At 41.2% G+C, this 18,026-nt stretch overlaps 1 protein-coding gene across 6 annotated transcripts in view; it reads right to left on the bottom strand.

The window, feature by feature from the left end:
• Positions 1 to 18,026, bottom strand: part of slmapa (sarcolemma associated protein a) — a 45,594-nt gene that overhangs the window by 5,887 nt on the left and 21,681 nt on the right. For 3 of the 6 annotated variants that reach the window (XM_061068981.1, XM_061068978.1, XM_061068982.1), the window contains 21 exons: positions 16,789 to 16,825; positions 15,185 to 15,247; positions 14,353 to 14,448; positions 13,861 to 13,932; positions 13,625 to 13,765; positions 13,384 to 13,521; positions 12,484 to 12,652; positions 12,218 to 12,268; positions 10,723 to 10,869; positions 9,162 to 9,227; positions 6,810 to 6,869; positions 6,583 to 6,657; positions 6,110 to 6,190; positions 5,582 to 5,641; positions 5,263 to 5,388; positions 4,866 to 4,940; positions 4,629 to 4,729; positions 4,148 to 4,352; positions 3,909 to 4,026; positions 1,473 to 1,644; positions 1,243 to 1,377 (listed from right to left, as the gene is read on the bottom strand). In XM_061068981.1, the coding sequence (XP_060924964.1) occupies positions 1,243 to 1,377; positions 1,473 to 1,644; positions 3,909 to 4,026; positions 4,148 to 4,352; positions 4,629 to 4,729; positions 4,866 to 4,940; positions 5,263 to 5,388; positions 5,582 to 5,641; positions 6,110 to 6,190; positions 6,583 to 6,657; positions 6,810 to 6,869; positions 9,162 to 9,227; positions 10,723 to 10,869; positions 12,218 to 12,268; positions 12,484 to 12,652; positions 13,384 to 13,521; positions 13,625 to 13,765; positions 13,861 to 13,932; positions 14,353 to 14,448; positions 15,185 to 15,247; positions 16,789 to 16,825 (2,188 nt within the window). The remainder of the gene's footprint in view (positions 1 to 1,242; positions 1,378 to 1,472; positions 1,645 to 3,908; positions 4,027 to 4,147; positions 4,353 to 4,628; positions 4,730 to 4,865; positions 4,941 to 5,262; positions 5,389 to 5,581; positions 5,642 to 6,109; positions 6,191 to 6,582; positions 6,658 to 6,809; positions 6,870 to 9,161; positions 9,228 to 10,722; positions 10,870 to 12,217; positions 12,269 to 12,483; positions 12,653 to 13,383; positions 13,522 to 13,624; positions 13,766 to 13,860; positions 13,933 to 14,352; positions 14,449 to 15,184; positions 15,248 to 16,788; positions 16,826 to 18,026) is intronic. The other 3 variants (XM_061068980.1, XM_061068984.1, XM_061068979.1) reach the window with 2 other exon arrangements.

Genomic DNA, 18,026 nt, shown 5'->3' with positions numbered 1-18,026 from the left:
TTCTAAATCTTTGTGCCTGGTGAAGATTAATAACTGACCTAAAGGATAATTATGGGTCTTTACAAATGTGGGAATGTATTTTCATAGTGCGGTCCATCATTTCTATCCGTATATTTCATAGTGTACCAAAGTTTCTGCTGAGATGTGGGAACATGAAGACCTGAAGCATCACTGTGTGTTTGCAGTAGATTTACTGTTATTTCAATCTCTCTTTCAAATACATGTTTGTAACATAAAGGTTTGTTTCTAGAACAAACGCTTATCGAACCAAAGTCACTATGTTAAAGCTGTGTATTATATATGTCGATATATTTTAATTCAGGATACTTTATTTATATTTCACTGATAATTACTGATGGCACTGATGGACAAAGCCATGAAAAAAATGTAAGTTATAAAGAAACTGAAATTATCCTTCAAAAGGTTCAGGTTAAAACCAATGTATAGTCCTGTGTGTCTATCTTATTCGTGACTCTTATTCTGAAAAACAACATCTGAGGAACAAGATAAACATCTACTGACACGGCAACAGAAGCCTGAGGAGGAGCTGAAGACAGGAGGAGGAGAAGAAAAGGGGGAAGAAGGACAACAGAGGAGGAGGAGGCTGCTCTGTCTCGCTGTTTTCGTCTGGATTTCTGATTCACGTTTCCTGGAGTTTTCTCAGTGGCAGATGAGCTGCTACTCATCAGATTAGGATCTATTCTGGGTCTACTTGCATTAATCTGCTGGAATCACACTTCAAAATTAAATTCTTGTTTGTATATTTACTTAATTTGCATTTACCTCCATCACATAGTTTGTTATCAGTCATCTTTGTTAGTTGGCAGGACTTTGATTAAAGACTAGTTTGTGTTTAATGTCTAGAGTTAGAATGTGAGCAGTGAGGAAGGAGGCTGTGGAGGATCTGTTATCGGCTACTAAAGTCCAAGACTGCCCGAGTGTCCACGAGCAAATCTGGTGCTTCTCCTGCATTCATCTCAAAGAAACGTTAACAAATACATCAACACAACTGAGAGTAAACAATTACATTTAAAGCTGAAAAAATACAAAAGGTTACAACACAAATACTCCGTTACGGTCTTTGGTTTTATTAAAAAGGATAATCGTCTGTTTGTCTGTGTGCACTGTGTGTGCGTGATTTTGTGAGTGTAAGTGTGTGTGTGTGTGTGTGTGTGTGTGTGTGTGTGTGTGTGTGTGTGTGTGTGTGTGTGTGTGTGTGTGTGTGTGAGGGTGTGTACTCACGGAGCTGGCTTTGTCCTGCAGGAGCTTCAGGCTGCTCTTGCACTGCTCCAGCTCCTGGTGGATGTTCAGCTTCTCCTGCTCTGTTCGCTCATAGCGCTGACGGAGGTCCAACAGCTGAGACTGTGTGTCTTCATACTACACACACACACACAGACACACACTCATTTGTATACAGTCATGTCATCATGATTTGTAAAGCAGTGAGTGGACACCTTGCAGGGGTTGTGTACCTCTGTCTGCAGTGTGTGTGTGCGGGCCTGGGCCTGGTCCAGCTGGCTCTTCAGCCGGCCTGCGTCCTGCAGGTGCTGGTTCTCCAGAGAACCCAGTTTGTCCTGCAGAACCTCCTCCCTCTTCTCCAGGGACTCCAGACTGCTGCTGAGGACCACACTCTGCTCCCTGGTGCTGCACACAAACATACGTGTGTCACTTTCATGTCCAGTTATTACTCCCTCAAGTGATCACAACTTTGTGTTCAAAACAATGTTCAAAATTGAAACCTTCTCTATATTTAAGGAACCTGTTTATATGTGGGTTCATTAGCAGTCATTTACATTTCAGAAAACAGGGAGGTGACCTTTTAGACTGGATCCAGGGCAAAGAACATTCCACAGCTAGTTTCTACTCAATGAATTTCAGCTTGAAAACTCCCATAATGTTGACTTTGCCCAAGATCAGAACTTAAATTTTTTTTTCCTGAAGCTCCGCCCTCACTGACCTCATCTATCTTCATCATTCTTTGTGATGTGGGATATTATGCATTTGATGAATGGATTTCATTTACCCACAGATATTTTTTATCTGATGGGACATTTTTCTGGACAAGGAGGAGTCTTCCCTCAGTGACGGACTTCTCAGGCAAACTATTTTTGCTACAGCTGCCAGATACGATTACTGCTCCTTTCAACATGAGTGTTTTAAAACAGTATGAATTTCAATTAGAATTCTGCTTGACTGGACACTGCAGCGTGTTGAACCATTTGAACAAAACACCCGGACGGCACAGAGAGCTGGAGAGGACAGGCCTTCTGGCATCTGCAGTTTTTCTCATTACAACTATTCATGACCGGTGCTGTGCACTGCATCTACAATTTATTGGAAACCGGTGAAAATTCAGCTGAAGCTCAGATAAAATCCTGCTGACGGCTCGGCCCTCTTCAGTCAGCTGTCAGTCATCTGCTGTCCCCTTGTCCTGCTCTGCCTGAATCAGCCGGTTCCTCCCGTCAGTCGATGCTGACTTCAATCTCTTCTGTTTGCTCTGATGAGCCACAACTCACCAGCTCGATCACGGCTGTCGCACAGACTTTTATGTCCAGTTTTTATGTCCACGCTTATTTGACACACAATCCTGATACGTTCTGCACTGACCCTCATCTCTAGATTCAGATCAGAGTTCAGGGACTTTTCAATATAGTTTATTTTTAGTTTAAAGCGCCTAATCCAGTTATTATCACTCCAAAAACTGTACTTGTTGATAGCTGTTATTGACAAGTTTTACTTTAAAGACACAACAAAAAACTTGGTAACTCTTAAGAATTCTCATTGTAACTTTTGGGTATTTTAATTAGGGGTGCAACGATTAGTCGACGTCGTCGACAAAAATCGATGACAAGAATAGTCGCCGACGAATTTACTCGTCGATGATTCGTTGGTTACGTCACAGCACGTGTTTTTCGTGCCGTGCAGTTGAACTAAACGTCGTTTTACCGGAGGTGCTGATGAAAGCAGCTGAGGAGTGAGCCATCTCGCTCCCTTCCTATCTCTGAAAGTCGCGCATGTGCAATCGCGTCAAAACACGGGCCAATGGCGGCCTCCGCTGCAGCAGCATCGCGTACCAGAAAGTGAAAAGTTCGGGAGAACTTCACCCGTAACAGCCCGAAAAAAACTACCTGCAGTATCTGCACAGCGGACCTGTTCTCCAGGGCAGCAGAACACGCACATTTGAGGAGGAGGAGTCACGTGTGACTTCGTAACGGAGACGATGCGGACTCGCCTCTGTCAGATGTTATATATACACGTTTATACCTGCGCGCAGGATTCTAGCATCCATTACAAAAATATGGTTTAAACTTTTTATTAACAAGTTTAAAAGCGAAATGTTATCCTATTGCCTGACAAAAACGCTTTTTATTAATCACAATTATTTAGTCAGAAGAAGACTGTAGTTTCGTTTGTTGATGTTTTTATTGCTGTTACTTTCCCTGTCATTTTTATTAACAGGAAAAATGAATACTTGATTTTTAATTTATTTGTTTTATTAGCACTTTGCCTGTCCTTGCTTTTAAATGGACAAAAACTTGATTTGTCTTTGCTTTTGTGTCAACAGTACCCTTATATGCAACAAAGTTTATTAAAAGATATTTTTTTTGAATGAAGTATCAATCTTTATTGCCTTTATTTTCAGTCATCACATGCCTCGAACAACCTCAAGCTAAATTTAAAAGCTGTTTGCTAAAATAAGAGCAATTGAGAATTTGTGTCATTCATAATCCGATTAGTCGATTAATCGTTTCAATAATCGGTGACTAATCGACTATCAGAATAGTCGTTAGTTGCAGCCCTAATTTTAATAAAATGTTCCGTGTGTGTCTGTGTCTGTGTGTGTGTGTGTGTGTGTGTGTGTGTGTGTGTGTGTGTGTGTGTGTGTGTGTGTGTGTGTGTGTGTGTACCTGCTCAGCTCAGCCTCCAGGTGGTGCAGTTTGTCTGTGAGAGATTTCCTCTCATCTTTCAGGCCGTCACAGTCCTGCTGCAAACACACACAGCGCTTCTGCAACGTACCACACTCCACTGAGAGAGGAAGATGGGGGGGAATGAGAGGGCATACAGTTATAATTAATACCTTTTTCATGAGGTTACACAATTAAAAAAAGATATGTTTGTGTTTTGCACACACACACACACAGCTCACCCTGCAGCTGGTTGGCAGTGTTCTGCTGTTTCTGCTGCTGTGTGAAGGCTTCCTGAAGTCGACTGATCTCCTCCTCGTACTTGGCGGCAGTGTTCTTCCAGTGGTCCAGCTCAACGCGCACACCGCCCAGGTCGGCCTGCAGGGCGGCGATGTCCCGCTCCCGCTCCGCCGTGGCTGCCTCCATGGCGTGCCGCAGAACGATGATCTGACAGAAGAAACACAAACCCAGTGGAGGTCAGATTTACTGTAGAGGACCAGGATTTAAATAACAACAACAGAGGGGAGTCAGGGGATGGATGGAAGAACTTGGGAGTTTTGAGATGTCTTCCACACTAATATGTTGTTTGTCTTTGTTTAAAAGCTAATACGATGTCTGTCAAACTGTTACTGACAGTAAGGTCTAAAATGTTTTGTAAGTTCTTGAAATAAGCCAAAGTTGTGAGGATTCAGAGGGTGTGGGGGGGAGGTGGAGTAACGGTACCTCCTCCTGGGCGGAGTAGAGCTCTTCTCTGGTGCTGCAGATGGTGCTCTCCCTCTGCTCCCTCAAAGCCTCCATGTCGGCCTGCAGCTTCCCGAGCTGAGCTAAACACACACAGGGAGCAAAGCAGATACATGATGAATGACAATATACACAAAAAGAGAGAGAGTCTGTGTGAGTCTGTGTGTGTGTGTGTGTGTGTGTGTGTGTGTGTGTGTGTGTGTGTGTGTGTGTACTTACTCTGCAGGTACTGGATCTGTTTGGTCGACTCTTCAGTCATCTGAGAGTTACTCCTCCTCTCCTCCTCCAGCAGAGCTGCAGACAGACACAGTCACACATTCACCAGCTTCCTCTCACTCTAATCTTACATCACGTGAATAACAATGAGAAACTGAATTAAATCTCCTCACAACAATGTTAGAAACTATAAAAAACTTCAAAAATTTTGGAGAGAAACTCCATCAACAAGAGCTGCAATTCTAGGAGCTAAGAATTCTATCTGCTTTGATTAGAAACTAATTTAGGTTAAGTTTAATTTTCTGATCAAGTCAAACAGGAGGAAACTGAGGGAATCTGCTGAAGCTTATTGGATCTTTGATTTCGTCTCTTAGTGAGTTTACTTTTCACAGTCAGTTACCTTGTAGCTCCTGACATTTCTGCTTGCCGGTGTTGGCTAGTTCCTGGGCCTCCAGAAGCTCTCTGTGGAGATGGTGGATGACCTGCTCCGTGTCTCCAGGCTCAAGACCAACCCGATGCAACTCCGCTACACACACAAAGTAATTTATAGAAATGTTAACACGTGTAATGAGCAAACAAAACACTCAAGCATTTTAAAAGACCTGCAGGAACCAAAGTGACAGAACAGCGCCACCTAATGGCTCAAATCCTTAGTGTGTGTGGTGTGTTAGTGCAGCACAGAGAAGAACTGCAAAGCAGAGAGGAGTTGCCATGGTTACCTTTGAGCAGAGCTACTCTGTTCTGTGGTTCATTCAGATCCTGGTCGTCCATGTTGCCGTCTGAAAAAAAACAACCAGACAATTTATGAGTGAACAAAGAGAGAGCTTTAAAAATGCAACAATACAATTATTGCCAGATGAAAAGTTGAAGACAATAATTAAAGTTATTAAAAAAACTAGAAGAAAAAATAACAGGATGAATAAAAGCATTTTAATATCCGACAGCAGTGTCTGGTGTTACCATACAGATATCAGGAGTAATACGTTTCTGTAAAATAAAGATTAAATGTATGATTTGGTTCTCTACACATTGTTTAGAACATAACCCATAATGGATTTATTACAGAGTAGATGTTCAACATGTGACTGACATAGAATAATGAGCTCCATCAAAAAATGTCGCCCCTTTAATCTTAAAAAAAGCTAAACTACAAAAGTTACTACAAGGCAACAGTTCAAACTTCAAAATGAAAACTTGACCCACACACCAACTCAACATATACTGCACTTTATACGTGTTTTACTGACCTGACGTGTCGTCACTGCTGCGATCTTTGCTCGGACTCAGAGTGTCTGACATGTCTGACTCTTTGGCATCCATCTGATTCCCTGTGGACACACACACCAAACACACACACACACACACGGAAAGAGAGGAGGGGCGTTGAATAAGTGCGACAAACCATTTACAGGTTCGTAGTAATAACCAATAAAAAACATTGCAGAAAACAAAATCAAGGATTGTAAAATATACAGGTACACAAAAATCTAAAAACAGACTAGACAACACAAACCCTGTGTATAGTGCTGTTACTGTAGTGAATGAGGCACAGCCGGGTTCAGGTGGTGTGTGTGTGTATGTTAGTGTGTGTGTGTGTGTGTGTGTGTGTGTGTGTGTGTGTGTGTGTGTGTGTGTGTGTGTGTGTGTGTGTGTGTGTGTGTGTGTGTGTGTGTGTGTGTGTGTGTATGTTTGTTTGTGTGTGTGTGTGTGTGTGTTCTACCTTTGAGTCGATCGGGGCTGGCCAGGATGTCGTCCTCTCCTGTCTGGTTGTTCTGTAGGTGTGCGTCCAAAACTTCTACAAACACACACACACACACACACATATATATATATATAAAAGCAACATTTTCAGTTCATTCCCGTTAGTGATGATAGAACATAATTCCTTAAATGTCATCAGAAGAAATCTATTGGTGACTAAGTTTTCCTCTCATTTTGAGCTCTTACCATCAAAGTTGGCCAGTTTGTGGATTGAAGAACTAACAGTCTCCTTCAGCTGTTTCACCGCTGCAAGGAGAACAAACGAGTAATCCAGAGGAGTGAATAAAGCCAGTTTAGATTTGTTTGAAAATACAGATTTTGAACTTGAATAAATTCATCATGTGTATGTGCTCTTCTCTGCAGGGGAATCAAACAAATGACTAAAAAGAATCAAACTAAAAGAGACTAAAGCGACTAATCCAGGGTACAGACCAATGTAAACAAGCCATCGCAGCCTCAGTTGTATTTTTAATTTGTCAACGCTTTTTAATATTTCTTTTCAATTAATATGTCTGAGATCATTTAGAACTTTTTAAATAACTTTAACAAAATAAAGCCCTGTTAAATCAGATGCCTAAATATCTTCTACAATAAACTATGACGTCCACATGCGTCAACTCATTATGACTCTTCTATGTTAAATAGATATAAACAAGTACTTTCTGACGATAAGTGACGTTTCCTCGAGAAACAAAAAACAAGATTTCAACGTTCTCTTCACTGTTTACACGGTCAGTCAATCTGCTCTCAGTCACAACACCAAAATCAGTCACAAACTAAATATTTCAAATCCAAACCACTAACTAAGTTACACGGACATAAGAGACATCGACTGCAGCAAATAGCCATGACTGAAAGTTATCGTTATTATTGTAAACTGCAGTTTAATTTCTCGATTGTTCATTAACTCTATAAAAACATCTAAAAAACTGTGACGATAAATATCAAATAAATGTCTGATACATTTTCCATCAACAAACTTGTCTTTTTTTTAACAAATATTCACAGATCTGTTTGCCAGTAATATTATTTAACAACAAGGCTTCAGCTGATGGAAGAAGATGCACTAACAGTTGATTATTGGTTGGCGTCAGAAATGTGGGCAGTAGAGGGATGAGATACTTGAACTGCTTCTGGTATGAAAATGTGATTTGAGTTAAAAGTATATATTAGAGGAGCTGATGAAGGAAAGATGACAACAGGAAGAGAGAAACAGGGTTAGTGAACTAACCCAATAAAAAACTACTAGAGCAGAATGCAGAGAAAGACAAGATGTGAAGATTTGCTTAAGAAGAAGAAGAAAACAGGAGGGTGATTTTCAAAAAGCTGAGAGCCAGAGGTACAAACCACACACTAAAAACCAGAAATGCACTTTACCACCATATTCAGATACAGTTCAAGTATTGAGAAACATCCAGGTCATCCAGAATATTCATAGATATGAAAACTCTACACATGTCCGATGTCGATACCGCTCCAAAGGTTAACGAGTTCTTCCTCTGACCAAATCCACCAAATGTTTGTATAACAGAACACAAATGAGAACATTGCTGGAGAGTTTAGCCAATGAGACACAAACATACTCGGGGGGGAGAAATCTGACCTGGACGTACTTGCTGTTCACATTGTTTTTGTTTCAAGGCTTAATTCACGCACTCATTAAAAACACATTAGTTTGCCTCCGTTTTATCTTTTCAACAATATCTTGTTTACTCTTTCCACTGCAAACTGTAGGAGGTGTAATCAAAGACATCAGTTATTTCTCACTTCCAGACTTTCTTAACATTATGTAGAGAGAAAAACAACTGGAAAAACATCAGGCCAGTTAAAATATGTATTCCCGTCTGATAAGAAATTAGTTCATAATGTCAATACGGTGGGATCAGTGAAAAACGTTTATAGAAACTTGACCGGCCATCAAGAGGCTCATTATCTGTCTGTCAGATAGTAATATCGGTTTTCCCATAAGTATATTTTTATAATAAAGACATCATATATTAATGGATATGTGGCGCATTGGTGTATCCTGTATTGATAGAGCAAACTTAAATATGAAAGGGGCAGAGATCGGTGAAGACACACAGCCAACTACTCCAAGCCGAACCTGCAGCCGCTAACTCAAGCGCTCGATTAATCAATGAATTAACCAACAGGCTACTTCATGGTGGTGCTCAGGTAAGAAATATGTGGTGGAATGGCCGACGACCAATATATCATTAGATCAATGATGCAAGTTTGGCCAAACATAGATGAAATGGGATGAATAGATAAAGAATAACATATGATATGGTTATATTACATAAGGTTATTATCAGTCAAAGTCATTAGATAGTAGCACAGCTTTTTGAGAGAAGACAAACAGTTTGATTTCCTGATCGTTATCAGAATATCTTTTTCGTCATTTGGACTCTTTCCAGTGGATTGCTAAAGTCATAGTAAGTAGAAAAAATAAAATGAATGAAGACAATGTGTGTGTGTTTGTGTGTAGTGTGTGTTTGTGTGTAGCGGCGTTCAGCAGGGATGGATATTTGTACTCACGCGAACACTCAATCAACTGTTGGATTCTAGTCGAGTCTCCTCCGCTGTTGTTAACATGACAGTTGTCTGATAGAAACACAGAGAACTGACGTTACTATGACGACGATCAGAGTCGAGTTGGGTATTTACCTCAGATTTGATCGATTCTGCTCTTCAGCACCAGATCGGACTGAATCTTCACTGAGGCTAACGCAGCAATTATCTAAAGCAGATCGGAGCTTTGTGATCTCTTTGGAATACTATTAAATTATAATAATTATACTAATGTTCAATGGTCACTTGCCACTGATTCCATCATCGTTTGTTTCGTGTCATACGACAGAATAAACTAGGTCAGAAGAACTTGTTTTCTACATGAGATAAATTGGTTGAATTATTTCACTGGTCACAAACTCTCACTTTATTCTTCTGTATTTGATCTTCTTACTCTCTGGATTTGATAAGCTGGATCCAAAACCACATTTTTTTCTTTTAAATCAGCACTTTGTTTGTATGTGGTTCAAATTCTAAATCTGTTCTAAATACCCAACTCGGTATTAGAGAGGACGAGAAAGAGAAAGAGCCGAAACGTAGACAGGGAGGACAACAGAGAAAGGACAGACAGAGAGAACCAGCATAACAGAGCTGTTCCAGTTGAAGAGACTGAAAACTACATGAACACAGATGTTCAATAAACAAGCAGACAGGGTAGAAGTCGAAGCCAAACATGGCAGGTATTAAAAAAAAATAAATAAAGATATCACAGATACCACAGCGCTGTAACAGCAGACAGGATGTGGGCAGCAGACAGACAAGCTGAGGCAGGGGTTCAGATCTCTTCAGATTATCGACAGAATGTGGAGACAGTTAAAACTGAACCACACGGCAGCGTCATGACCTTCTCATCGTTTTTAGAGTTTCTACCCTTCACAGACTAAAAATGGTAGAAACTCTAGAAATCTGTTCCACACAAGAAATCTGCTAAAGAACTACAACTGGACTTTTCAGATCATCCCAGCGACTAAACTATAAAACCTACAGACCCATCACACCGGGGAAAAAACTAACATCTGGAGTAAAATCCCTTCTAATAGGTGGCATTACATTTTTGATGTCAAATGACTCTGTATATTATTTCTAAAGCAGGATCCAGGACTGTCATTCAATACTTGGCGCATAATGCACACGGCAACTTCTAAATAAAAGAATATTCAAGCTCAAAAATGAAAATAAACAATACTCTGGATTAAAAGTTTCTCATAAACTTAACTAGAAAAATATCCACAACTTTTCAGTGGAGTAAAGCTCAAGTTAGATGAACTTTAACATCCTGAAATCGACTCCTAATTGTTAAGGTAAATGTTCTGTCTTTTAGAAAATCTTGTTTTAAAGCTTTTTTTTTTAAAGCTAAAAATGTAATCTTGAATGTTTTTGAGTTCGTTATTTATACTGTTATAAATATTATGATACAAAGGACTGTTTTCTTTTAATCTATAACGCACTCTACGCCGCACCGTTATAAAACAACATGCTTCATAAAAATCAAATTGTTGATGATTATTATAATAATCAAACTAACTACCATCAATATCTTCATCTTCACCGACAGCACCATCATCGGTGTCTGTATCGTCCTCATCCTCGTCTTCCTCGTGGCTCTCAGGTGTCTCCTGGCTCTGTTTGTCCTCCACAGGCTCCTCTACGGGTCCCAGGGAGTCAATGTCCACATCTGTCATGTGACCAGATCACATTTACACGAGTTGGTCGAAACTTTACGAGCCAGACACATGTTCAGAACAGAGTGGGGGTCCACATGACGGTTCCTTCACAAAGTGGCTACTGTGACAGAGTGCACAGTGAGACAGTCACCCCCCAGGATTTATGTTCAGTGTTGTCATTCCATCACCAGAAGTCAATCAGTGACCAGAAGCTCCTTCTCCCCAGACAAAGAAAAACCAAGCAGTGGACAGTTTGGAACCACAGAAAACCCCCCCAAGAGAATCCACCAAGCCGTGTCCAGGCCTGAGAGTGATCCACCATGTCCCCCGTCTCACAACCCGTCTCTGAACCGGACACCTAGTGCTAACAAGCTATCGTATAGTTCAAAGGTCAGGGGGTCACGTTGTGTAAAGCCTGGTCCTGATCCAGGGGACTGACCCGGTGAGTTTGGTGTAGTGGCTGCAGTGGAAACTGCAATTCAGCTGACACACTTTGGTTCAGAAAAATGATCCACAATCAGTTTAAAAGTCTGTATGAATAATTATTTTTGATAAATTTCAATGTGTGTAAATAAAATGTGATCCATTGGGGAAAGAAATATCAACAACTACAATATTTTTAGCTTTAATCTGATTTTAAATTTTTACAGACCACAATGTGCAAACCTGTGTGTTTGACCAGTGGACATATTTCATTGAAATGAATGGGATTGCATGTTGTAACAGGGAGTCCAGTCCTTTTAATACATGTCTGATTGAGCCAGGTGTCTAACTGTCCCTGAACAAGAAACCTGTCTGTGGTTACACAGAAGGAACAAGAGCTTTCTGCACAATGTGTTTAAATATATCATCCACTGCTCTGGCATTTTCTCTTCCTATTTCCTGAGAACTGCAATTTACGAAACTTGACGTTATCTGTAAATCCACTAATACACATTAAGCCCTGTGCTATCAATATATATATATATACAGTATATTTTATTTCTAGATAATTTATATTGGTTTATTTAGGTTTTTTGAATTATCAGTAGCTGCTGATTGTTTCTGAATCATTTATCTTCTGGATCAGTAAACTATCTTCACTGCACCTGAAGATACATCGAGCGCCCAGAGACCGAGACAATAAAGCTTCCATGAACAAGAGCAAAGCAGAAGAAGAGCCGGACTTCCACTGTGACAGACAAAGAGACAGATGATAAGAGAGAGAGCAGCGAGCAACACAAAGTTGTGTGGACATCATGCAGGAAGTTGTCATGCATCATTAGTGCGGGGCGTGAATGTGACGTTAGCGGCCACAGAGACACAAAGAGCGAGGAGAGGACGAGTGTCCCGGAGCGGACCAGAGACGTGAGGACTCACCCAGGCTGTTGTTCTCTTTTATGCTTTTCTCTTGTAGCTGTTCTAACCGCACTGTAAACAACAACAACAACAGCAGAGAGAAGCGTTGACATGAGGTCCCAGCAGAGCCTCCTGATTGGTCAGAGATGAGTTTTAACCCAGCCATTGGTTGTGTTGACCACGGAGTTAAGATGATTGGCTTACAGGGTGCAGTTATGTTAGCTTGTTAAAAGTTAGGAACACAAGTAAGTGTGACTGTGTGTGTGTGTGTGCGTGTGTGTGTGTACCCTGCAGAGCAGCGAGCCTCTCGTTGCTGAAGTCGTTATCGGCCTGCAGAGCCTCGATGCGAGCCTGGAGAACCTGCTCCTTCTCCTCCATCTCCTCAATCCGCAGCTCCAACTCCCTCTTCTCCGTGGCCCCCCGCTGGGTCAGCTCCTCCTGCCGGCCCTCGGCCGCCTGGAGGAGGATGGAGGGAGGGGATGAAAAAGACAATAGCAAGACAGCAGAATTCTGATGTAAGGCACTAGTTACTTTAAAATAATGTTCAAGGGCAACCACCCCTTTGTCTTCTGCCAATAAATATGAGAAAAAAGCTATCCTATTTGGAACTGTGATCGCGAAGGAGATAATTCTTCGTGGGTGGAAGTCTGACATTGCACCCACGTACGATCAGTGGTTGAGAGAAATGGCAAATATGCTTCACCTGGAGCGACTGAGACTTCATAATGAAGACAGGGGAGACATATTTGATAGGATGTGGGACCCTGTACTGCAACTGTTTCAAGGAAAGGACTAAAGTATGGATCATTGTGAAACGCCTGATGTGTGTATCTTTTAGTTTACTCTTCACTTTGTGTAGTCTTTTGTAAATTTGTATGTTTAATTTATTGTCATGACTGTGGCTTCTGTTCATTCTTTACTAGGATGTGCTGATCCTGTTCATGCTTTTTAGTTTATTTGTTAGTTTGGGGTGGGAGTCTTTTTTTCTTATCCTTTTCTTTTTTGTTTGTCCTGTGTTCCTTTTTCATTCTGGAAAATAATAAACATATTTAAAAAAAAAAAAAATGTTTAATTGATGTTATGTATATGTAATCTGTTTTGCTATGTGTGTGTTTGCAATGTAAGGTCATTTAAATCGGATCTAATCGGAATAATGTCCTTTGTGAATGTGGGGAATCTGAACGTACCTTGATTTTGTCTGTGAGCTCTTTCATCTCGTTGACGGCGGCGTTGTACTTGTTGGCGAGCTCCCTCAGCTCCTCCTGGCTCCTCTCAGACATCTCCTTCAGGTGGGTGCACTCATCCTCCGTGTTACTGAGTGAACGCTGCAGGACAACAGAAACAAAAGTGCTTACTTTAAGAGATATGCCTCAAAAATTGTCAGAAAACACTGCCTGGATGTGTTAAGTACGTCTTCATATCACCTACCTCCACCTCTGACAGCTTCCTGACAACTTCGATTTTCTCCTGCAGGACTCTCCTCAGAGACTCCTTGGCTGTCGTCTCGTAGTTGTGTTTGTCTTCCTGAAGAGCCAAGAGCTCCTTACGGATGCCCTCCTCCGTCTGGGACTGTGCAAGCAGAGGATTTCATATTGTTACAGCAAAAGAAGCTGTCATTTCAATCATGATATATTCTGTCAGAGCTGCTTGTGTGTGTGCATTACCTTAGAGTAAGCCTGTAGCTGACTGCCCATCACTTCCAGTCTGGAGAGCAGACGGTCCTCATCTATCAGTGCCTGGTGGAGACAAACACTCCATTTATTACAGTAGACTTGTCAAACTTACTTAAGATAGAAAGTTGCTGACAGAGGGTAAATCTGTTTGCTTAGTATCATCAAAACAAAAAGTTGTACCAACCACTGTAATGTACTTTAAAGTATTTTTCATACAGGCAATTGTGTGATATGCATTATAATGTCAGACTTATCTTCAGATACCTCATGTTATCTGTGTAACTAAAGTAGAAAAACAAGTATTCAGAGAGCAAGAATTTGCATCATACACTGTTTTGATGCAAAGCGTTTGAGCCTTTTTTTTTAAAGCACAAACAGCAACATCGACATGTGCAGATGAATGGACGAGAGGATAAAGTGACACAAGTGGAGTGAACCTGGTATTACAGCGCTGAGCTCAGGTATGATTGAGGTGTTTCCTACCTGCCAGCTGCTCTCTGAGGCTTCCTGGGTGGAGGAGAGCAGACGCTGCAAAGTGGCGAGCTTCTGCTCCAACATCTGCTCTCTGTGTAAGGCCTCCTGGCAGAGAGAGAGAGACAGGTAGAGAGAGAGGGAGAGAGAGAGAGAGAGACAGGGAGAAAGAGAGAGAGACAGGGTGAGGTGGGTGATCAATGACTCAAATGATTGATTGGTTATTTATTTAAGCCTCGGAAAAAACATTGAGGAATAAGACCCTCATTTACAATGGTGCCGAGGGAACAATGAAGAGTTAATACACTGAAAGAAAAAATAAATAAATAAGAATGAAATAAATAAGAATGAAATAAATAAGCATATATATATATATACAGTTATACAAGGGAAAAGGTCATAAACAATCATTTTTGACTATTCAATAAAATACTATGGTTAAGTCAACTAACAGTTACAATCACTGCAGGAGAAGTCAGTTGTACATGAGATAAGATTAGAGAATTTGCTTAATGAAATAAATGAGCACAACCTTAAAGATATTTGGACCTCATTCCAAATGTAGGGTGCCTTATAACAGAAAGCGGTCTTCCCCAAGTTAGTGTTAACACGAGGCAGATATATTGAACAAACAATAAAAATAAATCAAAAGGAAGAAAAGCAACAGATTAGTTCATAGCGAGGAGAGATGTGGAGATTTGTTTTTCGGAACATTTGTGCTCAAACCAATCTTAGGTCTGTTCTAATTATCAAGATGTCGGAGGGACACGGTGCAGCGCTCTTGTGATGAGTTAATTTCTGAAGTGTAGTTACAATGGATGGCCAGTAGGTGTGAGTGTGTTACCTGCAGATACTGGGAGAGCTGGAACAGTTCCTGAGAATACATACTGGGAGTGTTGGCTGCAATCTAGAAAACACACAGCACGGAATCAAATTGACAGTTGTCTCGAGTTCATTCAGACTGACACATGGATACACACATAGACAATGACAACAAACAAAAACACACATCCTGTCCACAGATGATGGGTGAACACACAGTTTACGCATCACAGACAGCGTAACACACAAAGGGAAAAAATACACACATTCATTTAAAAAATCATACAATAGGTGTTTTAAGAAAGTCGATATGTGAGTTCAGAGACACCAGAGATGCACCTTTCATATCCTGCGCTTCTGAATTCATATAATATTTTTCTGACCTTTTCGGGGGGGGGGTTACCCTGACCTGGTGCAGGACTTGAATAAATGTCACCTTATGTTCTAGGATGGGGATTTCCTCTTTTAGAAACCAGAAGACAAATCAATTATTAAAGGAAATCATTGGCAGATTATCAGTTATTAAGTGCAAACCCCATTCTCTACATTACTCTTTGTGTAAACATCAAACAAAAGGAGAAGTTTGCTTTAGCGGTGTTTGTGTATTTCTGAACTTCGGACCCAAGCCGTTGGACCTAGCTTCCAGTCTTCACGCTCAGCTATGCCATCGACATCCTGACTAACGGTGCCTCTAAACAACAGTGTTTTCATCCCAAAATGTTGACATTATGTCCCTCAGACACTGTTGCAGCTGCACATTAAAAAAAGAGCCTGACGGTGGAAGAAGATGTTTCATTGATTATTTTGAGTATTTTACTCATCGATCTTGAGCAAACTGTGGTGAAACCAAACCTGAAGCTGTGGCTGAGTGTAGTGGAGTTAAACCCACACATTCTGCCTGTGCATCCAGTACATTTCCACCTTAACTCAGTGCGACAGCCTGAGTGGGTGTGCTTCTGACCATGTGACTCTATGTCTTTCAAGATCTGGGAGGTGCAAGGATCCTGCTTTAGGGTGTTTTATTATGTTGAAGAAGTGGTTCAAATCTAATCACAGCTGCTCCCGGCCACTCATCGCACACACAGACACACACACAGACACACACACAGACACACACACAAAGACAGTTAGCTCCTGCCTACATTCCTCAGACAGGTTCCACTGAGCCGCTGTTGTTCTCAGTGTTTGAGGGAGACACAGGGCAGGGCAGGCAGCAGAGGAAGCTAACATGCTAAAGCATTAGAACAGTATAGTACGGATTGATTTGATTCAATATATTGATAAATGTCTCAATAGTTTTGAAGACATCTGAAGAACTCGGAAGTCAGTGAGAAAATAACTTTGCCCCTGATCCACATGAAAGACTTCTGTGGTGCAGCAGCACAAACTGGCAGCAATCCCTGCATTCCTCTATCAGCTGACTACTCCACTGTGTGTGTGTGTGTGTGTGTGTGTGTGTGTGTGTGTGTGTGCACAAGGACTATTTATGTGTATGACAACCAACACACAGACACACACTCTAACACACATAACTCCATCACTGTGGTGCAGGCTTACATGGAAATCTGACACGGACTGGGACAGGACACCAAAAACAACACACACGACACACGTTTGTGTTCTTACCTGGTCTACAGGTAGTGGTAGCGGAGCCTGGATGACACTGGAAGGAAAAGAGGAGAAAACAGTTGGTCACCATGGAAACAGCATAGAGGGAGACACTTCCAGTAACCACGGTTACAGAAGAGGTAAAAAGAAAAAACATGGTTCTCTGAGAATTGTGACTTGTTTTTTTTCACTTCTGCATTGAAGAAAAAACTCATTTAAGCAAATCAGTCATCGTCACGACATTGGGAGATATAACTAGCTTCCACAGCTCTGAGAGGAACTCCACTCCTTCACAGCGTCATAACACAAGGTCCACTTCTCAACGGTTTAACTGCAGCCTCGAATGTGATCATCAGGTTCAAGAGGCACCTGTAGCAGCCTCACTGTGCACATGGAGGTGAGCTGTCAGTGTCCACACAGCAGGAAAGGTTTATTTTGAAAGCTACAGGGCTGTGTGGTAGAATGAATGAGTTAAAGCAGAGACATGGTGATGCAGTCAACGGAATCCGCTTCTTTATCGGCCACATCTCAAATACCAGCGGTGAATACAAACATGTTTCACCTTGACGTCGGTCTCAGGGTAGAAATCCCTGCTCTTACGTTTCACCATTGTTGTTTTTCGTTTATTAGTATTTTCTCTTACTAAGCAACCAACTGCAGAGCAGACAACCTGCTTCCTGTTTACACAAGCATGCACAGGCCCAGTGTACACAAATGTGATGTGTTACGTTTTCATGTGAATTTGTGTGACATTTAAAACACTATTTTAAAACAAAAGTACCATATGAATGTAGCCTGTGGCAGTAGTTTCATGGATGGTTATCAGTAAAATGAGGTTTACCATTTGAGGTATTTATCCAAAGCACTGTATCTCAGAGCACCACAAGGTCAAACAGGTTTGCTTTAGTGAGAGAGGGGGGGGGGGAGATAATCCAGGGTTCAGGAATGAAGGTAAACTCCACTCAGGGCAAAGTGTAACCTGACTGTGTTAATGTGTAACTACTGACCAGCGGGAGGAGGAGGTGGAAACTGCAGCAGCTCTGAAAGCAACTATGAGGAAACGATGATTCTGTAACATCTGATGAAAACTAAAGCTACGTGAAGGACTTCTCAGAAGTTATCATGGTTAATCTAGTATATATTTACTTCAATGTCATTGTTGTTGTTTCCTTTAATATGAATTGTGCAATCGCAACACATTGCTCTATGCATTCCTTTCCTTCGACAAACACAAAATGAAAACAAGACTGAAAACA

Source organism: Limanda limanda, chromosome 4, assembly GCF_963576545.1.
Source record: "Limanda limanda chromosome 4, fLimLim1.1, whole genome shotgun sequence".
In the NCBI taxonomy this organism is placed as follows: domain Eukaryota; kingdom Metazoa; phylum Chordata; class Actinopteri; order Pleuronectiformes; family Pleuronectidae; genus Limanda; species Limanda limanda.
The sequence above is the reverse complement of the archived record's forward strand: the minus strand, read 5'-3'. Positions and strand labels throughout refer to the sequence as shown.